General features: G+C 31.4%; 2 protein-coding genes and 1 long non-coding RNA gene across 5 annotated transcripts; 1 reads left to right on the top strand and 2 right to left on the bottom strand.

Moving 5' to 3' along the window:
- Positions 1–4,773: 4,773 nt before the first annotated feature.
- On the bottom strand, positions 4,774–9,449 carry LOC120260386 (bromodomain-containing protein DDB_G0270170-like). 2 transcript variants are annotated; one of them, XM_039267860.1, is made up of 9 exons: positions 8,854–9,449; positions 8,425–8,491; positions 8,262–8,340; positions 8,099–8,144; positions 7,912–8,010; positions 7,258–7,326; positions 6,785–7,145; positions 6,384–6,541; positions 4,774–5,988 (listed from the first exon to the last, which is right to left on the bottom strand). In XM_039267860.1, exons 1-9 carry the CDS (start codon positions 9,214–9,216, stop codon positions 5,083–5,085), a joined length of 2,148 nt encoding a protein of 715 aa, XP_039123794.1. In that variant the 5' UTR covers positions 9,217–9,449; the 3' UTR covers positions 4,774–5,082. The 2 variants fall into 2 exon arrangements, with proteins under 2 accessions (XP_039123794.1, XP_039123801.1); XM_039267867.1 differs by having other exon boundaries at positions 4,778–5,988; positions 8,458–8,491; positions 8,854–9,445.
- A 2,021-nt stretch (positions 9,450–11,470) lies between these two features.
- LOC120277296 lies at positions 11,471–14,279 on the bottom strand. Of its 2 annotated transcripts, none has more exons than XR_005541495.1 (3): positions 14,159–14,273; positions 11,908–12,289; positions 11,471–11,633 (listed from the first exon to the last, which is right to left on the bottom strand). It is a non-coding gene; the product is annotated as an uncharacterized LOC120277296 (long non-coding RNA). The 2 variants fall into 2 exon arrangements; XR_005541488.1 differs by having other exon boundaries at positions 11,473–11,633; positions 11,908–12,008; positions 14,159–14,279.
- An 8,786-nt stretch (positions 14,280–23,065) lies between these two features.
- LOC120258560 (WUSCHEL-related homeobox 8-like) lies at positions 23,066–25,852 on the top strand. Its single transcript, XM_039266047.1, has 3 exons — positions 23,066–23,440; positions 24,982–25,485; positions 25,574–25,852. Exons 1-3 carry the CDS (start codon positions 23,245–23,247, stop codon positions 25,654–25,656), a joined length of 783 nt encoding a protein of 260 aa, XP_039121981.1. The 5' UTR covers positions 23,066–23,244; the 3' UTR covers positions 25,657–25,852.
- Positions 25,853–25,973: the final 121 nt, after the last annotated feature.

The following is a 25,973-nucleotide window of genomic DNA, read 5'->3' as shown; positions in this document are numbered from 1 at the left end:
ATATGTTTATAAGAATATGAGCAGTAGTTTTGTGTGTGTAAGTCTCACCCTCATTTGTTCCATCGAGATTTATTCACACCCTTGTTTTTTTAATAGCAAGATACTCTTAGAAAAAAAAATAGACATGTTGGGTAGTTGTTTGTTGGTCCAGAGCTATTGTAATTAAATTTTAAAGGCCATTAATCTAAGTTGTAACAAATGAAGAGTATTAAATAATAAAATTGAGTTGGCTGCCTATCTAAATGTGTGTTCATTTTCTTGCTTCTTATCTACTTGATGTGTAAGAGAGTGGCTAACAATAAGGGAGTTTATATTGCACCATCACAACAACAACAAAATTTGATTAAATGTTTGTAAAATTTTAGAGACATGTGGAAGAAAGAAGAAAAGGTGTTGGAGAAGAAAAGAAAATATTTCTTTCATTTTATTGATAATGCTAAAAGCATTGTAAACTAAATAATACAATAAGATCATCTACTTAATTACCAATAATTAAACAAAATAAAGATAAACTCTGTCCCCAAGAATTCTTATCAAATTACAAAAAATCACTTGTAAAATATCTCTAATCACACATGATAACCCAAAAGAGAGGTCAACTTCTTGGTGGGCAAGGGCTGTCACAATTGGTGTGTGTTTGTGTATATATATGATTATTATAGTGTTTTTGTCAAGGTTGGGAGGCCTTGGTTTTGGTTTACTTATTAATTTTCTATTTGAAGCTTTCATCAATGCTGATAGCAACACAAAATTTGTCCTTTGTTATGTATAAATAGGACTGTTTGGTACCTATAATTTGGTTTTGACAAATTTATAGGGCTGAAAAGTTTGTTATGAATTTGTTGTTATACAAAACTAATTATAGCATATAATTTTGTGCTTGGATGAAAAGAGATATTTTAAATGATATAAAAAAATATAGAAATTTAGAGAATAGTATAAAACTTATAATTATGCATAGTTAGCAAATGAAGCAAGTGTACATTATTTTTAATTTGAAATAAATAAAATAAAAGAATGACTATGGTTAAACAGAGTTTACGAAACCAAATATTATCAAATTAAAATATTACAATAATAGACTAGTTTTTATTCGTGAAACTACTGTTAAATATAAAATATTTTATAATAATAGTATCTAAAACAGAAAATGTTTTCATTAATAATGATTCTGAATATATATTAAATATATTGAAAAGCATGTGTTTATAGTGTTAATAATTGCGTGCAATTGTTTTTTCCTTTCTAAAGTTGGTTTATCTTCTAATTGACAGAGCATATGTATAGCAGTTTATAATAATAATAATAATAATAATAATAATAATAATCACATATATTAAAAAAAGAAAAGTAACATTGAGGGATATATAAGGGTAGAAAATGATAAATGGCCTTACAACAAGTCTACTGGAAGTGGAGAAAAAGAGCACAAAAGCATAATATATATGAAAATAGACAGCACAATCATAATAACCCTCCTAGTAAAGATGGAGGGGTCTTTGACTAGGATAGCACCACCAAGTAGTAGCAACTCGGACCACCAAACCCCTCAGTAAAATAATGTCTTCTACGGGTTACCTACCTAATTCTTTTAGGACCCTAAGAATTTCATTCTTAGTTTGACTATAAAAGTTGAGTCTCCTAACTTGATTCTTTTTTACCGTGAAACTACATAAGCACATAATAGAAATAAATGATTGATTTTAAACATAATCAAGATTATCTACAGTAAGAATGACTTGAAAATTCTAGCATTTTCTCCAGCCAAATATTCCAGATAATGGACTTGGACAATAAGTCTCAAGTTTCTTTTACTAGGCCTCAAAAGTTGAGTCTCCAAAGATCATTAATAGATTTTGGCTATGAATGAAGTCCTAAAATACCAACATAAAGATTCCAAAGCTGTGCAGTGACTAAGAACATGCAGAACAAGTAGTCCATTGACTCAAACTCTACATAACACAGGAGACAAATAGGAGCTTATCACAGCTCTGGCAGCAAGATTATCCAGTATTAGAATTTTGATATTCCAGACCAATTACATGAAAGTGTTAATTTTTCAAAGGTAAGGACATTTCCAAATGAGCTAAGTGGTGTGAGATCTCTTCTCCCTATTGTTGAGGAATATGTAAAAAGATTTAACTATAAGGTCCCTATAAGGAGTTAGGCTTTCTGTTTTCTAGTCAAACTCTCCTTGAGGGCACTTTAATAATCTTGTACTAATATCTATTAGATAAGGGTTAGCAATAGTAAGAAACTACAAGGCATGAGAAAATCAGGTACCCATAAGTGTTTGGTAATCCCTACAAGCATCAAACCATAAGTTTATAGTCACACGTCACACATTCATAAGTTTATAATCACATGTCACATCCATCTACCATCATTCCACCAAAGCAAGGTAGAGGCTTTGTCCCTTATGATGGCAGAGAGAGATAGTGTCTGAAAGCAAGAGGGCAAATTAAGATGTCATTCCAGAAAAAGGAGATGCTAAAAGAGTGTTAGTGGAACAATTTCCAAGTGAAATCATTATGGTAATAATTGTGTTGGATGATATAAGAACCATTCAAAATCACCCCAATAATAGTATTTCATCGCCATTTTCTCAAGAGGAAAAGTTGAAGTTTGAGAAGTTCAAGATGCCTGAATCACGGATGACGTTTCCAATTGACCGATTGAAAACATGCATGCCTTATAAATGTCTGATTTACACCAAAGGAAGTCCCTACAGATGCAATCTATGGATTTAGTGACTCAATTACGCAATTTGAAAATGGATATCTAATCAATAAGAATGGAAGTAAGGACCGAGTTAGTGCAGATAAGCATACCACCAAATATCCTCCAATTCCCAAGATATGTTTTTTCCTTCCCGTGTGGATGTTTTTAAAACATATAATTTATGTAAATTAAGATAATAACACAATGTTAACCATTATATTTTAACAAATTATGTAGATTATAAATGGTTTACATAAGTTGACTTGATTATTGCATGAAATTCTTGTATCACATGCAAATTAACTCAATCAGGCACAAAATATGTGAAATTAACTTATTAAATCATAATTTGCATTTCTTACTATATTTAACCATGTTTTCTTGACTTTGCTTACAAGTCATCAGTTTTTTAAACTAAGATGAATCAAGATTCTGAGAACTAATATATGACTTGGCAATGATTAGTTCAAATCAATAAAAGACTCATTAATTCAGTCTACATTATTTAAAAGGTTATCATAGATAACATGATTTATGCATGTCCTCAATTTATGATTATAAACATTGAATGATTTGAATTCTCTTACTATACTTAAAAAAAATAAGAACCTCAGTAACAGTTTTTTTTTTTAATCTAAATGTTTTTTAATTTTTTTTTCCATTTATAAGTTTCAAATATTACTTAATTTTAAATAATATAAAATTATAAAAACTCACAAGGAAAAGTCAATGCGGTGAGTTTGCTTGCCATGGAATCAATATACGAAACCCACAAATTTCATTATGCTTGAGGATTTACATAGTTCTTCTTAGTCATGAGTATTGAGAGGGTGTTTGTTTGGGGTTATTTGGAGTTACATGTTATTCCAAATACCAAAACACACAAAATCAGTTGTTTGTTTAAAAGAATTTAGATTATCTAAAAATTAAATCCAAAAGAAGAGAAATGTTGGATTTTGTATTACTTAAAACAAAATCCAACATTCTCCCTCACATGGTTAGCACATGAGGGATTTGGGTGTTTAAAAAAGGTGAGAGGAAACTGGGGTTTGGGAGTTAAAAAAGAAGTTTAAAGAAAATCATTGTTCACCACTGAGTGAGATTTGCTCCTAAGATTGAGAAGAAACATCCAAGATTCTCTTTCTTCTTCCCATACTTTAGCAGTAATCTAGTTTAGTAGTTTGTCTTCTCAAAATTTGCACAGCCTTTGTTCTTCATTAGGATCGTTTTTTTCAAATCTCTTCCCATTTTTACTCTTAATATGTTGTTTTTTTTTTACTCTCCAAAGCATGTGTCCTAGATGTAGTTTTTAACTAAATCTAACTAAACCCCATCTTAATGTTGACTAATATAGTGGTTTACATTTCTTCTAAGGGAAGACTTGGACTTAGTTAAAATTAATTTAAATAAATATTTTCAATTGTATATATTTCTAATTAATAATAAGTATGCTTAGTATAAATTATTATAATATTAATTAATAATACACTCATTTTATTAAGCAAAAGAGCCTATGTTCTGATTTCTGTGTAGGCTTGTACATGGGCCACGTTTAATTAGGCCAGGCCTGCTTGAACTCAACTCAAAATTAGCTCAAAAAAGTTTGTTCAAGGTGGATCAATTTAAACTTCAAGAAACTGAAGTTTGACTATATTAGTTTGAAATTAAAATCAAACTGATTTATTTTTTAATAGTTTAATTTTTTTTTTTACTTTTAATTATATGCAATTATAAATCATGTAATATTTTTAATATAATAATATATTATAAACAAATAAAAAAATATAACATATTTATATATTTTGAGATATCCATCTAAGCTTGAAATCAATTGCTGAAATTCCCAATTGAAAAGCTTTTTAACGAGTCATACAAACAGTATTACTCCACAATTTCAAACAAAGACATTCACAATGATCATTAGCATGACAGACAAGTACTACCGAAAAGTATTGTAAACACTTTTCCATTTCAATTGACAAAGTCCTGGGTTACCTTAGCATAGCAGTACTTGTAACAGCAGTAAAACAAGAAATTTTTAGTATTACAAAATAACTAAAAAAAATAGCTGCTTCATCTAAACATTGATTTCCATACACCAATTAATCTGTACATAAAGATCTGAACCAATACAACATCATATGAAGGTTGGTGTTGAACTAATTATGTAAACCAACAACACATTTAACTATTGTTAATCATCATCATCCAATCATCCTGCATTCTTTGGAAATATCCTACCCAGATCCAGTGCTTATTCGCCTCAACCACTTTGGAATTAATTAGGAAATTTTCAGCATTTGTGGTTATGCAAGTTCTATCCTAATCCAATAAATTAAATGACAATTGAATTTATTCCTCTCACAGCTGCAATGCTAAATCAGGCTGCTGTGAATCAACCATTACGCCCGAAACTGGAGATCCTGGGGACTGAAACCTGATGTTCAGATCAGGCGGAACGGACTGCTGCCTTGAATTCAAGGGCATACTCCGCCATGGAGCTGGAGAATGACGGGAAGAATCAGGTACAGGGTTGCTAGAATTTACTATACTTTGATTACTGACCGATGTCACTCTTTCGATGTCTGAGTGACTCCTGGGTGCTTGATGGATGAAGTTGTTATTGCCTGCGGAAACCATGTCCAACACATGAGCATGTGTCATCGGTCGCTCCAAATTCATGATTTTTGGCAGACTGATTGGCCCAGTAATCTTCCCATCTTGTGTCAGATGAACACCAAATGTGGAATTAAAACCATTCGCTTCTGTTTTGATTAATGGGTTCTGATGAAACTGGAATAGAGGAGTCTTGTGTTGCATAGCAGGACCATTACTCGCAACATCACTTTTACTATTCTGCGGGTTAAATCGGCTTTCAGTGTTTGGATCCTTGACAGACTCAAGTTCACTTTCTGACCTGCTCATGGCAGCCAATGCAGGCATGCGAGGAGGATCTCTCTGGGTAAGGGTATCCTCAGTGTGGGAGTTCTTATGAGGTAATTCTTGCTCCCCCGATAGTTCAACATTATTTGGTACTCCAGATGAAGGTATGAGTTTGTCTTGGGAAGGATTTGGAGATGTGAATGGCACAGCTGTATGGGACTGCTGAGGTGCTTCACAATCTCCAACCCATCCACGACCAAACTTTGTTCCAGGAGGCAGGACACTCTTAATCTTTTCAGCAGCAATGGTCCAAGCAACAGGACTGAGCTTAGCAGCAAACCGAGCCAAGCTTCTCGCATAAGCATGCTCCATGTGAACCCCAATCTAATTGCAGCAAAGTCATTATCATAGAATATAAGTACCTTGACAGGGGAAAATATATATATATATATACAAAACTAAGGAAATTTCATCACTTTCAGAGATAAATACATAAGAAGCACATTATACAACAAACTGCTAACAGGTTCAACTTCATATTAAAAAAAATGCTAATGGGTTGAGCCACAGCATGAGATAATCAAGATTATGAGGTTAGACTGAAAATCAGTCAAATCTCTACAAAGAATTCAGTGGCACAAGAAATGCTCAAAATCAATGAAAATTATCCCAGAGAAAATGGAGTGAGGTAACATGTGAGGATTAACTACACTAACAGCCACAATTTCCAAAACAATGCGATAAAATGTCAAAATAATGCTATTTCATCCAATACTCACAGGCAAAAGCTGCTGATTCTCTCCATCAAAGGATGTTAATGTTGGCAGCTCTTGAACACTAGCAGATAACTGAGATTGCTTGTAGGTATTGCGACGATTATCATCAATAACAATAGGCTTTTTCCCAAATTTTGTTGGAACTCCTTTAAGTATCAAACCTTCATAAGAGACAGCCAGAAAAGAATGATTAAAATTAACTAAAGACGAGCAGGAGCAGCAGCAGCAGCAAAAATATGAACCAGAACCATAAACCATCAAACATCTTCCCACTAAATGGTTTTGACTCCACCATTCAAACATTTCATATCATTAGACCTATGTGAGCAAATTCTGATAAATGCAACTAATGTGAATAAATGCTGCAGCTGATTGAAGATTTAAGTTCACGTGTAAGCTCAAACCTGGATTCTCTTGGTCTCTTTCGGATCTATTATCCCCAACCCAATTAGAAGTTTCAGTCTTACGAAGACCATAGGGACCTTTCACATAAATGTCAGCTGGACTATGCTTATCTACAGTTGAAGCTTTCCTTGCCAAATCTTGTGCAAAGTTAGACCAGTGGCCGTTATCACTAGCACCCGCAAGCGTTGCATTGCCAGAGAAATCAGAACCAGCACGATCAGGAGGCTTACCAACTGTCCTTTTAGCTGTATTCTTGCTAGGTGGCCTACCTCTCCTTACTATCTTTGGCTCTTGTTCATTATCACTTTCCTGTCTTAAATTTTCAAAACTCTTCTTTGCAAGATCCTGAATGGTTCGGGCCTACAAAAAGAGTACCAGTGCACACTTAAATTTCTTGAAGCTGATGCATTACTCCGGCAAAAGGCTAAGCTTCAGTGAACTAACAAAGGTGATCACTAGAAACAGCAATTACCTGCCGGTAGTAAATAGTGTCCGGTGCATTGTAAGTCATAGCATTTGAGCTTATCAAGAAAACATCACTCTGCACATAGATCACACAGGTATCCATTAGTCAACAAACTTCACTAAACATTGCAAGGGGCAAATTAACACAAAATATATTTTGTTAAGTACATCTAGATTAACCCCAAAAGATACAAAGCTACTTCCTCCTCACTTTTATCACATGTTTCACAAACATGTCATGCTTGATGATAACGTTTAAGATTATATGGTGCAGCTGCCAAATTGCACATTGAAAAGGTATTTGCACCCCTTACCAGTCTTTTCCAAACAAAAGAGCTTATTAATAACATGAAGAAATTAATACCAGTGTCAGTACAACTCAAACTACACGCAGGGACACATAACCACTAGCTGAAACTTGAAACAATGTAAATGAGCTTGCCCCACACAACTCAAAGTCTTAACCAACATAGCCAGTGAGATATTCTTTGTGGGTAACAACAAAACTGAGATATTTTAAAAGCAAAGTCAAGCATCAAACTTTGTCACTGTAACACACTGACAACATAGTCAAAGCAAAAAAAAAAAACCAATGCAAACAAATGCAAAATATATCCGACTATACTGAAATACATTTGTCATTTTGCTGTTCTCCACCAACCTCAAATTGCTCCAAGTTTTGATAAGCTCCACTAGACAGCCTCTCACGCACGGTGGAAAAATCCATCGGGTGTGCAATGATTTCATGGTAGTCCGGCAGCTGTGCAAACATCAATCACATGTCAACCAATAAGACCAAACAAAACTTGTGCTTTCCACATAACACAGTCATAAAGCACTAAACACACCTCTTCAGGATCCACAGGCTCTGAGAACACACCATAAGTGTCCTTCCTAAAAGTAAACCAGATCATCAGTTTAAGAAATCAATACAAGAACATTAATTTAAAAAAAAAAGAGCATTTTGAGAATGATGAGGAAATCTTGAAAAGGAACGAAGAAGGCACGCACTTCTGAAGTCTATCAAGAATGAAAACTATCAACTTTTTATCCGGCAAAGGGGTCGTGGGCCCAGAAACTGGTGGATTCCCTGCTCGTATACATTGAATAACCCAACAATCACTAATCACAAAGTTTAGAGAGAAGGAAAAAAAAAGGACAGTAATTTTTCAACCCTTTCTTGAAATTAATGCAACAGAAGCCAAACCTCGAAGCCCATCCGTCCCATTCCCAGCGCTTGTCTGCGAGTAAAAATACATCCAAATTTAGCCAAAGAAAAGTTCACTGAAAGGAAAGGAAAGCGAGAAAAAGCGACACATGTAGCAAAAACAAAAAATCAAGAAAATCAACAAAAAAAACAACAACAACATCAACAACAACAACAAAAAGAAGCTTGGTTTCTGCACAAATGATGGGGGCCGTTGACCAAGTCAAAACTCTCATCTTTTTTCCTCTAAATTCTCAATCTGGAAAAATCCACAAGCAAATGTGCAAAGTTTTTTTTTTTTCTTTGAAAAAAAGCATCCCGAACATGACCAAATCTCCGGATCTATAAATCTAGGGATTCGTGGAATAAATTGGGACAATTCACAAAGATTACCACCTTAACATTCGATTCCCCACGCGCTTGCTCGCCATCGACATCGGATCCAGAGCAGGCGGAATCCGACGCATTCCTCGGGAGCTTAAGCACAAACTTAAGCTTTTTCTCCCTTCTCTTCCCACCAGAGGCACCATCCTCATCATCCTCATCTTCCTCCTCCGGCCGATCATGTTCCGGTTCCGGATTAGGGTTCCGGCGGGTGATCCGGCGGTGGGGCGGCGGGGAAGCGAATTTAGGGTTGGAATTAGGGTTAGGGTTTGGTGATTGCTGCTCTTGCTGGAGTCGGAGGCTGCGCTTCTGGAGATCGATGAGGGAAGGACGACCCTTCTTCTTGCGCTTCTTCTCCGATGGCTTCGTCCCCATCGTCGTCGTCTTCTTCTTCTTCTTGTTTGCTTGTTTCTCTCTCTAGTTCTTGTTTTTTTTTTTTTGGGTTGGGTTTGTTTCTCTCTCTAGAAATAGGGTTCGGATTCTTTTGGGCTTCTTTGGGTTGCGAGCTTTTGTTTGGGAGCCACTCCGTCACGTGATAGAAGAACCCAGCCGACTGCTTGCACGTGATACACCGAGTTGTTTCTTCTGACTCTGTGTGTGACTCCTCACCGTGTGAATAGTATATTAGTATATCTTTAGGATTTTTGGATATTTTTTGGTTTATTAGAATTTTTAATTTTAAATAAATTATTATTTTTTTTTTTCAATTATAGTTATAAACTGATTTTTTTTTATTATGATAAAACGGAATTTCGATAATTGTTTAGAAATATGAATTTTATTGAGATTAAAATTTAATATTTTACTATAACTATCTATATCTATAGACAGTGGTTTATTCATTTTGTTATTAAACTAAAGATTTAATAACCAGTGACATTTGCTCTGTTAATTAAAACGTTGTATGGGGATTTAAAATTTTAAATAATGATAACAGATTTTCAATTATGACAGTTTGAATCTCGTGTGACCATTTACGAATGTAAGAACTAAATTATCAAATTCGTACTTTGATTTAGTTAAAAAAAAACTAACATTATTTGAAAGTGGGCAAAACGAACTTTGATTATTTAATAAAAAATAATTTAAAAAAATAATTGAGACTAATACTAAAAGATAACCCAACATCAACTGAATTTTTGTAAAAATTAATGAATTTGGCAGACCTTTGATTATTTAATGAAAATTAATTGAAAATTGAAGAAGTAATTTTATTTTTATTTAAAAGTTATACAAATATGTTTTTTTAAACAATTGATAGACAAATTAGTTTCAAAATTAAATAAAATAAAAAATGTAACCAAAGAGATGAGTCCCATATTTTTAAAAGAAATTAGAGATACCGATTGTTAAAGTAAAATTAATATCTCAACACACACTTGTGTTTTCATATTTCATAAATTTTGGGATTTAATTATAGAATTTTTTTTATTTTAAAATAAACAACTTAAGTAAAAGACCTACTACTAATAAACCTGAAATCATTAGTTCAAAAAAAAAATTGAGTTGAGAATAGAAATGGCCAAAAATAGATCACCAACATGTTATTTCATACATAATAAATGTGTACATTCTTGATGTTAGAATTTTAAAAATTAAAAAAAAATAAATAAATTAGTGGTCATTATTATATTTGGATAAAAGTAACGACCCCCTCCAACTCTTTCAATTTTCCAAACAATCCTTTAAATTAATAAAATCTTAAAATCATTATTAATTCTCAAAATTTTTATTTTTAAATTTAATTTAAATTAAATTATAAAATTGTTTGACCTCATGCCTGCCCATATCAACCCAATGTCAAAAATAAAGACTAAAAAATAAATGATAAAGTTACAGGAATTATAACATTATAATGGAAGGGAGGTTTTAATAATTTTCTCTTATATATTTATATGTTAAATATTTATTACATCACTATTTATTTCCGTAATATAGTTTCTCCCAAATTAAAACTATTTTCATTGCTTTATTGACTTTTATTAATATTGCCGCTTACAATTTTTTTTTTTTTACTTTCTTTTACTTTGTTTATAGGCAGTTATAATATGTGTTTTTTTCTACCCTTTAGGGGGGACATTGCGGACCAATTTCTTATTAATAGGAAATTATTAAAAAAATATTAAACGGATTTCACATATTATAAACCATATTATAAACTGTATAATATATCATTTAAATCAGAAATAAAATGAAGAAAATGTACCCTTTTAACACTATTGGAACTCTAATACCATCCAATTGTATTGATTTCAAATGTTTCACTTTTTTTTAATGACGAGTGCACTCATTTTTCATAAAATAAATAAATAAATAAATACGGGAACTTTTGCTTATATACCCTTAGAAACCTCATAATTACTTATACACCCCAAATATATTTCCCTCTATATCCCTGTAAAACACTAATATTTAAGCGCATACCCTTCATGTTGCTAAACTTAAAGATCTATTCTGGTGTATAAATTTTAACTATTTACTACACTTCAGAAATATCCAAAGTTTCTTTTACAAAGTAGCTAAGCTAAAATTTTGGAGGTAAATATGAGTGGATCTTTGTCTCAGGTACATACATGCAAATAAGTGGTTTGTGGGAGTATACACGAAAATATGTTTTTTATTGGGGGTATACATGTAAATATGAACTTGTATGGTATACATGCAATTTTCATAATAAATAAATTATTAAATCTCAAAACTGTAAATTGTTACTTTTACAAAAAAAAATAAAAAAAATTAATAATCCCAATGTTCCTCAATTGCAAGACACTTGTCAATTAAATACATTTACCCTGCAAACAAAACAAATTTAACCCTTTTGAGTATAAAATAATTCCAAATTCCACACCAAACAAAATGAAATTAAAAAAGAAAAAAGAAATCCCAAATAAAGTGCTAAAAGAATGTGGACAGAGAATATCTTGAGCCAATTGCATTAAGAATGTGGATTTAAGTACAAACATATACAGGGAACTTGATCCATTGTCTAAAGAAAACAAAGCATGTGTGAATTAAAAAAAGATTCAAAGCATGCTACACAGCATTTTTAGTTTGTTTTTTACTTACCTTGCAAACAAAGGAAGGCATGCATTCTGTCTTTTATTTATAGCTAGGCTAATTTCTTTATCAAAAATACATATGCCAATTTCCAGCTTTTTGACACTAACCTGAAATAGAACAATATGAACTAATCAGCTTCATGACTGCATTAAAAACTTTTGCCAGTTTCAGTTGCAGAAAAAAAAAATTAATTCACATTGTAGTTTGTTCATTCTAGAAGTCGATTCGGTAAAAAGCATTTGGTAGAAGTAATGTGAAGCTCTATGGTAATACATCAATTCAAAAGTGATTGTGAATTTTGCAAAACAACCAAGGCCTCAGTCTTCAAAATGTAGGCCTGGTGGAAGCAGTTGATGGCACCATTCATTGAGAGTACAATTTTGATTGCCTGCAAAGAGGGGATTTGATAGTACAAACTTAAGGAAAACTGATGACAAGTTTTTACAAAGATTTATAAGAGAAAACCACAGAGGAAAACATCTAATTTAACTTCCAATGGTCATCGTTGAGCAAGAAAATATATGACAGAAACTTTATATGCATGCTCACAAATTCTAGTTCAATCTCATTCCTTAAGATCCAGATTTTTCCTTTAATCCAACAATGTCATGGTTATAACTTGTAAATAACATTAAAAACTTATTTTGAATGTTGACCAAAACCACTCAACTTTTTCACAGTTTAAGGACTGTGAATATAGAGCTATAGTTCAGGGAGCAAAAGAGCGCACTTTTCACCTTGTGATTTTAGAACTCTATGAAGTTGATAAGATGATAGTTCAAGAAGCTTAACTTTGTTCCTCTCACATTATGAACTAGGGTACCAATGGAGTTCCTAAGACACAAATTTGAGCTTGCAAGCAATAATACAAAATGGTCAAGCATCAGCCAACACAATATGGTATCAAGAAGGTCTCTAAAACAACCAATGTATTAATTGCAAATAGGTAAACAAGGAAGTTAAGGCGTATGATTATCCTATCAATAAAAACTAAACCTAAATTAGAACTACATCATGACAATAAACAACAACAGAATTGCAAAATTATTGTTTTTATCCACAAAAGCAGCAAAGTATAACCTGATTTCAGAAAATTTCAACCTAAGCACTCATTTAAGCTCGCAATGGCATACAATACATACAATGCTACTAATAAGAAACCAAGGGTTCTATAACTAAACGCTAGAACCTGCTTCCATGAAGAAAAATCACAAGAGAATCTCAAAATAAACTTCATTCCCTTTTGCATGTTTATACTATCACCAGAAACTATACCAAAATTTAGAACAACATTGTGCAGGTAACCAACAAAAAATTGCAAAATTATCACAAAGCAGAGACGCATTAAACTAGATTAATTATCCAAAAGAAAGAAGCAAACTGTAACCTAATACAAAAAAAAAATTTAAGCCTAAGCACTGACTTGAGTTTTAATGGTATAAAATAAATGCAAATATGCAGCGATACAAAGAAGAAAGTAAGGGTTTTCCATTACTAAATGCTAGAACATGCTTCCATGAAGAAAGATCATAAGAGAATCTCACAAAAAACCTCATACCCTTTTGTATGCTTATACTATCACCAGAGACTAGACCTAAATTAAAACAACAATTATCATAAAGTTAAAGAATTCTTATCCAAAAGAACAGCGGCAACACTATAACTTAATTTCAAAATTTTAAGCTTAAGCACTTACTTGAGTATGAAAAAATATAATTAACTAAATGCTAGAACATGATTCCATAAGAAAGATCACAAGAGAATCTCACAAGAAACCTCATACCCTTTTGTATGCTTATACTATCACTAGAAACTAAACCTAAATTAGAATAACATTGTTCAGTTAAACACCAACAAAAAATGGCAAAAAATTATCACAAAAGTTAAAGAATTTTAGTCCACAAGTACAGCAAACTATACCCAATCTCAACCAAAGCAGTCACTTGAGTTTGAAATGGCATAAATACATGCAATGCTACAAATAAGAAACCAATGATTCCATTAATAAATCCTTTGAATACATACACCATAGTTTTAGTGCCAATTAACAACAAAAAAATGCAAACACTATTGAAAAAAAAAAGGATTTTTATTGAAGTAAAACGCCAAAATGATCAGAAGATGAGTAATTTTAATAAGGTATCAGCTATAACTAGTACCAATTTACCAAATTCTAAACCAATCCCTAAAAGACTAGTTTCAATTAATATGCATCACAATTAAAGTAGTCAAAAAAATAAAGATCAAATCCAGCAACCTCAATAGAAGTCAAACAGAAAGGACGGCAAGAACTCCATGTTGAAGAGTGACGAGGGTTAGGGTTAAGGTTAGGGTTTGGTTCGTCTTATCCCGCCTCCGGGAATGGCCGGCAATCGACGCTATTCAATACGTCTGGGATATATACTCACGTGCGGTGCACGTGCTCTTGATGTTAGTGGGCCGAGAATTGGGCCTGGTTGGGCTAAAGTAGCCCATTTCGATCAATGACGGCCCATCGGTTATGCATATATTCTTTTTCTTTGTCCAAAAGAATAGAAAAAAAGACCAAAAAACCCTTAAATAGGTGGTGGGTAGTTAAAATTTTAAACCATTGTTAATTGATTATAACTCTAACTTATTAACCACCAAACTATGCTATGTAGTTTGTTTAAAGTTGTTTTTTTTTTTATGTATTTGAACCTGTAATTTTCAAATCTCACTTAACTATTATTAGTTTGGTTAGAGGATATATGAGTTAGTTGATGGTCACTTACCAGTTCGATTAGAGCATTTATAAGATTGGTAATCTCTTGTGAGTTTGGTGATTGGATGGCTGATGCAAAAATCACTAGATGGTCACTTATCAGCTCATTTAAATAACTTATTAGGTCAATGATCTCTTATGATTTGGTGGCTAAATAGTCACTTACAATTAGGTTTAAAGCATTTATTATATCAACAATCTCTTATGAGTTTGGTGATTAGATGGTTTGTAGCCTCTTTAAAAATGAGCATTGTTACCCATCTTACTCATTCCCATTTCTCTTTTTTTTTTCAATGTCATTTTAATTCATGCAAGAAGAATAAGGATTGTTAATGAAGTTCTACGACAAACATAAGATAAAAAGAAAACAAGAGGAAAAGTATGAACAAAAAGAAATAGAAATACTTAAAAACAAGAAGAAAGGAAAGAGAAATAACAGAAAGAAAAACATGTTGAAGAAGGATTGAATAACAACGAGAAGAGAAACATTTAAAAAAAAGGGAAGAAAATGAGGAATAAGAATAAGAAGAAGAAAGAGGATGAGAGTTATATATATATAAGGTAAATTACACAAATGGGCACTAAATTATTCATAAGTTCTTATTTTGGTCACAAAACCAAAAAATATATATTTTTTGTTCACTTAACTTATGAATACCTATCAGTCGGTCACTATTGCCTACGGTTTTAAGGCAAAGTGGCGTGATTCATTGTTGCCACATCTGCTATCCCCAGGCCATGTGGCTAAAAAAAAGCTTTTCTTCTCATTTTTCCTTTTCTTTCCCCTCTCTTCTCCACCGGATCTCTAGAACTTAAACTTCTTCCCTTAACTCCATGGGGGACATCCTAACCAACATGGCATCCGGGCATGAGAGAAAGCAATCTTCGAAATGGTGATTAGAACAGTGGCGGTATCGATGAGGAGATGAAGGTAGGTCCACTTTCCTCTAGTCTATTCTCTTTCCTTTCCCCTCCATATTCCTTTGTTCTACATCATCAATTCAATACGAAATATCAGCTTCTAACATCTTCACCTGCTTCAACAATTGGTTGATTACAGATGAAGAATCCCCAACTTGATTGTTCATATAATCAAATTGCCACAAATTTAAGAAAAATCAATGAACAAACCAGATGAGAAACCCTAAAATTTGGTCAAGGCGACTGCTTACTCCCTTACCCAAGGCCATGATTATGGGATAAGAATCCCCAAAATTTTAAGCCTTGGTGGGAAAGGAGAAGAAGGGCTTTTTTTAGCTATGTGGCATTAGTGGAGGGGAGCTGATGTAGTAAGCTACCTTTGGCATGGTGAGTTTCATCACGATCTATCGTCAACGCCATAGCCAATGGTGACTTGATTGAAATTAATTCATAAGTTAAGTGACCAAAATAGAATTTTTCTAGTTGAGTGACTAAAATAAGAACTGATAAATAGTTTGGTAACTATCTTTGTCATTAATATTTGCAAAGACTACAATAGAACTATAAGTAAAAGTAATTACCTATTAGTTATTGAAAAAATTGACCCCTTTTGGTTACTATAAACCTATTTCGAGACCATATAGTAATTTTCTCTTAAAGTAAATATTATGAGTATAAAACTGGAAAAAAAAAATTTGTGAGGACATTAAAGGTAAAGCCTTAGGCTAAGTCATATTTTTTATAAATATTTAAATTTAAAAATAGAGATAGTAAGTATATAAAAAAGATTATTCAAAAATAAATCTAACTTTGTTTTTTAAAAAATATTTTAATCCAATTTTAGTTATAAGGCAAGTCAATATAAACAAATCCATTATTGGTATATATATACAATTGTATTATTTATCAGCATAGAAATCCATTATTGTTAAGGGTATATGTATTTTATTTATTTGTTTATTTATTTATTCACTTATTTATTTTTGGGTCATTGATTTATTGGCTTCCCAAGCTGAAGTAATGCGAGTCTTATAAATGGATAGACTTTTCCCGATGGATACTTTGTGCATACATAAAGGTTGAAACTAGAAATCATTAGTTTAATCAACTCAATCCTCTACCACTTTGACCAACCCACATTGATGATTAATGTGTATATATATACACATTGATAAAAGTGGATAATCTACACTTTTGTCAAAAGGATGAAAGTGGATACACAGCTAAGATAGTAAGAAGATGTTTGTGGCTAAAGTACATAATGAAAATAGTAAGAAGATACTAGCTCCACAAAAGATGAATAATAGCTATCAAGTCAAGAACAAGTGACTCTAGGGAAACAATCGGTGTATTAGATTGTCTATCTAAGGTGACATGACTGTAGGTTGTAATGAGAGAGCCCTTAACCCGGTCCTATATTGGATGCCATCTTCTTGAGATCATTAGTGTGAGAGCTAAGAAACTTGAGACTTTATTTGACAGTGGAGATCAAATTCTCCACCTTAGATTTTTCATATCAAGAGCAGCAAAGACCTAAACAAGAAGCATGTGTTTAATTTTGACATTAATGAAATTGGCAGAAGAGCACAAAAATTGAAAATACGATTAGTTTACTATAGCCAATTATTTCACACAATTACCCGAGCCAAGAGTTCCCAAGTACGTTGAGAAATCGGGTAAGTCCATAAATGTGGATGAAATAGTTCCATATTCGGGAGGCGAAAGGGCAATTAAGGAATGCATATTCAATATTGTATGTATGAATTTCTTTTCTTTGGTAAATGTGAAAAAGCCACAAGATCAAATCCTCAATCTTTGAGTTGAGAAGGATTCGAACCCTTTTTGACTCGTTAGGAAAATGAAATACTAACCACTCTATCATATGAGTGGTTATATGCAAAGTTGTAAGCGAACCAATGCATTCATTAAAAGCTCTAAGGCTCAACTTGTCAATGCCTTAGCTCAGCTCGTTTATTAAGTTAAACAAGTGATTGCCAAGTCTAATTTCTATACCTGTAAGTTGAATAAGCCGAGCTTGAACATGCCCAAGCTCAACTTGTTAAGGCACGTGAACAGCTCGTAACTATAGCAATTTAAACATCTCATCGCTATTGTAGTTGTGTGTACTGTAGCTAACGAGTTGAATTTGAGCTCTACATTTTTTAACAAGCTGAGTTGAGAATGACAACTGAAGCTTGAAATAGGCTTGACTCAGGTTTGGGCTTGACCTTACTTAAAATAGCGTCAATGCAAGCTTTAACTTAATAAAACTTGCCTTCGCTTGATAAATTGTAGCCTTTTATATGAGTTCTATAACCACAAAATTTAATCAATAAAATAATAAATTAAATTACAAAAACAAAATAATTTTTTTAAACATTAAAAATTTGCTCAAAAATTTAAAAAGAATTGGATTGAGATCCAATATATCGATTTAAATAAATCGCATGTGCGCTAGAGATATTATAATTGTCATTACAAAGTATTACAAATTACAATAGAAAAATTGCTTGCATACCATGACACAAGTGGATAAGTACCAATATATCCTTACAAAAATCATACTTACTTACATACCCTTAAGATTAATTTATAAATTTTGTAAAAATATAAATAAATTCTTGAGCTTTCCCCCTCCTTTTCCATTTGTGAAAAATAATTTATTGTTTTATAAAATTTTTCAGTTGCTTCCGGTAAAGGGTACATAAGTAAATTTGATTTATAGGGGCAAATAAATAAATATTATTTTTTAAAAAACATAAATAATTACATATTTTTGCAACGATATGTTAAAAAAGTATATTATTTTAAATAATTTTTTTAGTTGATTTCAGGTGAGTGTAAATAAGCAAATCTAATTTGTAAGGCTATATAGGTCAATAATATTTTAATAAAAATTACAAAATAATAGTTTATTTTAAGAATTTTAGCAATTATTATTATTATTATTATTATTTCTAAGTTGTTTGGTTTGAACTTTGAACAATTTGCACACTTTTATCAACAACCAATGACTTGCAAAACCTTCCAAATTCCAAAGGGCCCCATCCCAAGCACCAAACCGTGAAAAAAAAGTAGTCCAACTCTAACCACCCCTTATCAAACAATCAATCATGTCTAATACCTAATTAAGTACCTCTAATCAAATTTTTTTTTAAAAAAAATCTAGACCACCCTAGCTAATTTTTTATCTAATTAATATATTATTATTTAAAAAATATATATTTGATCACTCTTAGAATGTAATTAACTTTAATTTGATTATATTAATGAGTATACGCTATAAAAGTTTAAATGCCATAATAAATTATTTAAAATTATCAATTTGATTAGTGTTTGTCATTAGGACAAGATTGAATACCTTGTTTTGGCCTCAAGCTAATCAGCTTTCTTTATTAAAAGGTGATTAAATTTATATGATGTATGATTTTAGAATATAACAAGATCAATCATTGTTTTCATTGTGAAATTGATGTGGTTATCGACAAAATAACCAACTTTAATAGACTTATGTGATAGGTATTGAAGAAAAAAAAATTTAATAGTACTGATTTTTTGAACAATTTTTATATTTAATAATTTAATTTTTAGCTTTAAAATAAATATCAAACTGTTTATTTAAAACATAAACTTTTTTTAAAAAAATATGTATTTGAATTTTTCTTGTGATTTTTTTATAAGAAAAGAAAATATATTGAAAAAACTCTTGCTCTATATTGAAATTTTTTTGGCTCATTCTCCTAAAAAAATTTGAAATTATTAAGCATGTTAGATTATCTTATATGTTTTTGATATATTAGAAAAATGGTGCATATATATATATATAAGTGTTACCTTATATAATTATATTAACAAGGTGATTAGCCCAAATCATTGTTTATTTTATATTTATTTAGGGGAGTGTTTTTTTTTTTGTATCTATAAATAAATAATTCAAAAAATAGTTTTTTTTTTTTTCAAATTTCAAGACAATTGTTTAAGTCAAATTATTAACATTTACTTGAAAATAAGCCGTGTTTCACAATGGATTTAAATTTATTTATTATTTTCCATTAAAAATGTGTCTATCATTGATAGTGTATAAAGAATTTATTCCTTCCACACGTATTGAGAGCTTTATTCTTTAATTAATCTCTCTCTCTCGGCCTTTTCTAATTTATTTCAATTGCAAAAACTAGAAAATTATATTCAAAATAAAAAAGAAAAAAATAGCATTGAAACAACCTTTTCAAATATTGTTCTTGGTGGGAAGTGGGAACATGCTTTAACACTTTTTAGAGATTAATGCATGCAAATATTTAACTTTAACCATAGACCTACTTGATGTCGTTATTTCAAATATATATATATATATATATTAAATAATAAGATTTATTCCCGTGTTAAAAGTTTAGATGATATAAGTAAATGATTTTAAGTTTAAATCTTTATATATGTAAAACACATTTATTAAAAAAATCTATTTTTTTATAGGACTTTTATTATCTCAACTTGATTTTGTTCAGAGCTTGTAAAGAATTTATATTTTTTAGAAAATTAGTTGCCTTGAAAGTTGAAAACCTTAAAAAATAATAATAATGATTTTTAATTTTAAATTAAAATTTTTATATTTATATGAAACAAAGATGAGGTATATATATATAAACCCACCATGATTAGATTCACTATAGACAAAGAGAATATAAAAAGAAGAACATGTTTTAAATTGTTGGTGTGGCAAGGTACATGAATGCCCACCATCCAATGACATTCCATCCAAATCCATATAGGTCTTGATAACATATGTAGATGTATATATATTAAAAATATATCCATTCTTTGTCCTCATCAATGTAATTAAGTATTTTGTATTTTATGAAGGAGTGCCATGTGGTCAAGTGTGATAATGCGTGGGAACATGGCTATCAAAGGTAGGGTTTAGATTAGGGTGTGATCTTGGATTATATCTTTCAACCTAAGATATGTATGTAATGCACTAAAAATATTGATTGATTTGTTAGAAATAAATTTTCTTTTTTAGGTTAAATATTAATATAAAATGATAAAAAAAATTTTAAAAAAATTCCTGTATATTGTGATTATGATAGTACAATCCATTTGATTTTTTTTAAAATTTAATGCTCTTAATATTTGAATAGAATATCAAAAATACCTTTGATACCGATAACAGATAACAGTGAGGATATAGAATGATCATATTCGTGCACTCATTAATGTAGGTATACACCCATACTTATAGCACCAGTGTAAGTGCTGGCATGAGGATGAGATAGGAATAATTTATATTTTTTAATTTAATTTAATTTTTTTAAATTAAAAATATTTTGAGTTGCGATAAATTTAAATAACTTTCTAGCAAACCCAACGTGCTGGAGTAACTTACAATTACTTTCCTCTAAATTAAAATATTATTTAAATATAGCACTATTATTTAATGCATAACTAAGAATTTAACAGTACATTAAAATTAAGCATTTAAAATAGTCTTAATATTCGTTGCAAAAGAGTAGAGTCAAAGAAATTTCATACAAGACCAAACCCTAAAATAAGTCTACCAAACCCTAAATCATGAGTGGGCTAGCCTTCTCAACGACTTCTCCACCATGAAACTCATGGTTTACGTTAAAGTCTAACATTAGCATCATTATTTACTTAAAAAATTAGCATAATTATATAAACATTCCTTTTGATATTAAATATTACATGTATTATCTAATAAAACCTATATTGAGGTAAATAAAGAGTGATTATAATGATATTAAATCTATATCTTGAAATTATTATTTTGATGTAAATAAATTATATCATTGCACATGCCACATATTATAACTAAAACAAGTCTATTTATGTTATAACAATCAACTCTATTTTGTGTTAGTGTTACGAGGGCAACTTCAGTTTTTTAGTGTATTTGCAGTAAAGTCTTTATTAAAAATTTTCTTTTCTTTATATTTCTCCGCTCATCAAATTAAATAATAAAAAAAATTAGATCACCAAAGGACTTATAGCCTAACGCTACTTGATCTTATTGCGGAAAACAAGAATGAAATATTAAAAAATTTAAAGTTCAGGATTTGTTAGAAACAATAAAAATAATGTCGCCGGTTAGGGTATGGGCTCACAACCCAACTTCTTAGTTGCTGACTGACAGTGCACTGCTTAGACGTTTAATTCTCAATCTATGCGCATGCCCTGATGTATATAGTGCTTATTGCTTTGTTAAAATTTTTTTTTTTTTTATTAGTGATTTTTTTCCTTTCCATCAAACTTATAAAAACAAAAGTATAAAAATTATTTTTTTTTTCTGGTGATTTTCAGGTTTGTCAAACTAAATAGACAAAAGATCTTTTATTTTTGTCATCTATCTCTTAGGTCAAACTAAATAGAAAAATATTTATTTTTAAAAAAATTATTTATTTATTCTTATTATTCTTTATCCATAAAAATAAAAATATATAAATTCACACTTTTCACATCGCCCAAATCAAACACGTTTACCTCACTAACCTCCAACAAAGAAAACCATATATAAAACAAATCTAAATTTTAATTTTCAAATATAATTATTTTATTCCTAATTTAAATTTCCAAACTCACCTTAAAAAAATATTTTTTTAATCTACGGGTTCTCATATTCTTTAAAAAAAAAAACTCAACCAATTATATCATTTTTACAAAATAAGCAGATGTCAGATATTTACATAGATGTAGACTTATTACCAGTAGGCTAAAAGATTATAAATGCTCAATTAAACATTTCACTCATTTTTTCTACTCCGAAAATTTTAAAATTTTAAATGGCGACCCACAAAAGATGCCAAAGGAATAATATGTATAGTGGTACACTAATTATGGTGATTTAATAACCTCTTAGAGATTTATTATATGTAAAAGATTAACACACGGAACAAATAGGATCTATCACTTGTGCCCGAAATAATATATCAAGGATTACAACCTCAATAATGGTAAATCTTCTGCCTTACAATTTTAGAGAAATGAAGGGTGTGATTTCTCCTGTATGAGATCTGATAAACAATGATAAACAATACCAATACAAATATATTTATAAATATCTATAATATTTTTCTACCGTACTATATAGTAATGTAGCACAAAGAATTCTTTTTACACCACACACCTATCACGCAAAGTGATTTTTACTGGGCTATGTAATGGTTGTCAAACTTTCAAACATCTAAAGAGAAAATATATATATATATATATAGAAATAAAAATTTAGAAGAAAAGAAGAAATTTACATTAGAATGAAAAAAAAAGGAATGGATTTAAGAAGGAAAGGCTTGACCCCAACGTCACTCACACTCACACCAAAACTCAAAACTCAAAATCAGTGAGCCTGACTCTTCATCATTAACCATGAAAAAAAATGAAAAATTTTCATCCATCCATCACATCTTGTGCGAATCCCAAAGTCCACCTCTCCCCCTCCCTAGACCCCCCATCTCCGAATGGAAACATCTCCCCAGCAGTGCACGCACCAATCCCGCGTGCTCCTTTTCCTCTCTCTCTCTCTCTCTCTCTCTCTCTCTCTCTCAAAAACCTTTTCTTTCTCTCTTCTCCACGGGTCTCAGCATCGTCTCTGCACGCGTGGAATGCGAGGGCTGGAGTAGAAGACGAGGAGGAGGAGCAGTGGTTGTAGTGGTGAAGCTCAGAGGATGAACAGAGAGGCGGAGGAGGAGAGAAGAGGGGGAGGAGATGGGGATGTTGTTGGGGATGGAGTCATGTACGTGAAGGTGATGACTGATGAACAGATGGAGGTTCTAAGGAAGCAGATCTCAGCTTATGCCACCATTTGTGAGCAGCTTGTTGAGATGCATAAGGCCATGACCGCGCAGCAAGACTCTCTTGCAGGTTCATCTCTTCTTCTTCTTCTTCTTCTTCTTCTTCTTCTTCTTCTTTTTCTTTTTCTTTTTGTGTTGTTTTAGGGTTTTATTTTGTGTTTGTTTGGATTGAGATCTTTGTCTTTGTTGGAGATCGGTTCCGATAAAAAGATCTCTTTTTTTTTGAGGAAAAATAAGGGAAAAGTTTGATTTTTTAATTTTGGAAAAAAGAGGGAATCTATATCTTGGTTTCATGTGATTGTTCTTACTTTTTTTGGATGGATTTTGCTTCATTAAATGAGGATCTTGTTCATCAATTTCTCACTAGTTCTGTGGAATTTTATTCTGGCCATTTTTTGATTTGCTTGATATAAATGCTATTAATTTTTCAAAGCTTTAGACTTCCTAATTGAACAATATATATATGTATATATCATTCAACAAAGAGTTTATTCAAGGGATCTGTTGTTTGATTTTATTGTCAGGATATGGAATGTTAAGTACAATGCATTGGGTTTTGTTAGGAAATTTTATGGCCTAACTTGACCAAATTTTCTACACATATTCTAAAGTCTATCATTTGCAGCCTCATTGATGTTTGTCTGGACAATGAGTAGGCAGGATAAAGGTGTTTTTCTGTTGGTCACAATGGCCATTATTATGAGCATTACAAGGTCTGCTTGACTAATTTCTATGAAGTCCAAATGTTTTAATGTTTACTGTTTTTTTTTTATAATTATCATTGAGTAGCATCATGAAACTAGAATATTTTTCCATTAACTTAATCTTGGTGGAATCTAGTAAAGGTGCTGTGAATCAGCAGAAAAAGTCTTCACTTTGCATTACATTAATTGCAAAAAATAAGGTCTGCTAGTGGTGTAGCACATGCTTAGCTCTTTCTAGACAGAAGAGGAATATATGGAACCATGTGGTATTTTTATTGTTCTTTGCTGATGGATAGGACACTATTGGCCCACTTGTGTTATTATCTAGTGTTCTCTGGACATGAAAATTATCATATACCTATACTGATTAGGTATGATCAATTGGACCTACTTTCTTGTCATGCCAAAGTGTGTTCAAATTTGCATTTAGAATGTTCTTTTTGTGGGTATTTCTAATGAGGTATACTTTTTCATTTTTTTATTTTTTAACCTTTTTGATTCATGTTATTGGGGTTGAGAGAGTTTTGGATATAGATTATCCAAAAGTACATACTTGTCCTGTTCTAATCTAAGTGCTATAGAAAATGAGATCTAATTTATTCCCAAGACTTTTACTTCATTTGCTTCTTTTGTTTTGTCATGACCTCTTCTAATAATTTGTTTCAATAACCACTCAAACAGATTGTGCAGAACTTTACTTTAACTGGTCATGAATATGACAATGACTCTGATGATGATTGCATTGAAAATGACCATGTGACCTCTTTGATCATATATTTGTTTTAACAAGGCTTTCTTTAGTTGCATTCAAAACCATTCTTTGCAAGCTTCCATTTTATGTTCGTATATTTTCTTTACATTCCTCATTCTGTCGATGAATTTTATAAACTAAGATGGCTTGTTTCAGGTATGAAACTAGGAAATCTCTACTGTGATCCTCTAATGACAACTGGCTGCCATAGAATTACGGCAAGGCAACGGTGGACTCCAACACCAATGCAATTACAAATTCTCGAGAACATCTTCGATCATGGCAACGGGACTCCAAGCAAACAAAAGATAAAAGACATAACTGCCGAACTCTCACAACACGGCCAGATATCTGAAACAAATGTATATAACTGGTTTCAGAATAGGCGAGCTCGTTCAAAGCGAAAACAAACAGCTTCATTGCCAAACAACAGTGAATCTGAAGTCGAGGCAGAGGTTGAATCACCGGATGAGAAGAAATCCAAATCAGAGAGAATACTTTCTCATGACAACCTTCATCAAGTAATCCCTGCTTCTTCCTTTCATACAAAAGAGCAAGATCACAGCAGAACTCAAAACATCTTTCCATCAAATGATAATGTGAAACCATCACCAACTTTCAACCAAATCCCATTTTATGGCGGTTCTCTATCAAATCAAAGTAAGCAAACTATTACTATATTCTTTATGTATATATATATACATACATAGAACTTTGGTTAAAATGGATTTGTGAACAATAAATGCAGGAATGGATCATTTAATGGGGAAGGAGTATCCAGGAAACTTTGGATTTTTTCAACCAGGAGAAAGATATGATATGCTACAATGAGGCTTTGTTTGAATATGAAGTTAATCTGCTGCTTATCATTGGTGAACACTGACAAACAATTAATAGATGGACCTGATGCTGTTTGTGGAATGTTAACTAAGAGTGAGTTTGTTTCTTGTCATCAGCTTTTTAATGTCCTGCTTGATTTTGATTTCCACTCACTATATGAATACACATAACTACTTTCACTGCTTTTTTTTTACTGTCTTTTTTTAGTCACTGTTTGTTCTCTGGGAGCATCCTTTTGTTATTTTTTTTATTATTACTAATATTTTTTTTAATTCAATTGTGTGCAGTTGTGGATTAATTGTTGTTGA

This window comes from Dioscorea cayenensis, chromosome 1 (genome assembly GCF_009730915.1).
Source record: "Dioscorea cayenensis subsp. rotundata cultivar TDr96_F1 chromosome 1, TDr96_F1_v2_PseudoChromosome.rev07_lg8_w22 25.fasta, whole genome shotgun sequence".
Taxonomy (NCBI): Eukaryota; Viridiplantae; Streptophyta; class Magnoliopsida; order Dioscoreales; family Dioscoreaceae; genus Dioscorea; species Dioscorea cayenensis.
Note: the sequence above shows the minus strand (reverse complement) of the source record. Positions and strands in the feature narration are given on the sequence as shown.

Excerpts from the sequence above, each read along its gene's own strand:
- LOC120258560 (XM_039266047.1), top strand. The coding sequence starts at position 23,245 with ATGAACAGAGAGGCGGAGGAGGAGAGAAGAGGGGGAGGAGATGGGGAT. Across the intron at positions 23,441-24,981 it reads GCAGCAAGACTCTCTTGCAG|GTATGAAACTAGGAAATCTC; the intron begins GTTCATCTCTTC and ends GGCTTGTTTCAG. Across the intron at positions 25,486-25,573 it reads CGGTTCTCTATCAAATCAAA|GAATGGATCATTTAATGGGG; the intron begins GTAAGCAAACTA and ends CAATAAATGCAG.
- LOC120260386 (XM_039267860.1), bottom strand. The coding sequence starts at position 9,216 with ATGGGGACGAAGCCATCGGAGAAGAAGCGCAAGAAGAAGGGTCGTCCT. Across the intron at positions 7,146-7,257 it reads ACACTATTTACTACCGGCAG|GCCCGAACCATTCAGGATCT; the intron begins GTAATTGCTGTT and ends CTCTTTTTGTAG. Across the intron at positions 5,989-6,383 it reads AGAATCAGCAGCTTTTGCCT|ATTGGGGTTCACATGGAGCA; the intron begins GTGAGTATTGGA and ends TGCTGCAATTAG.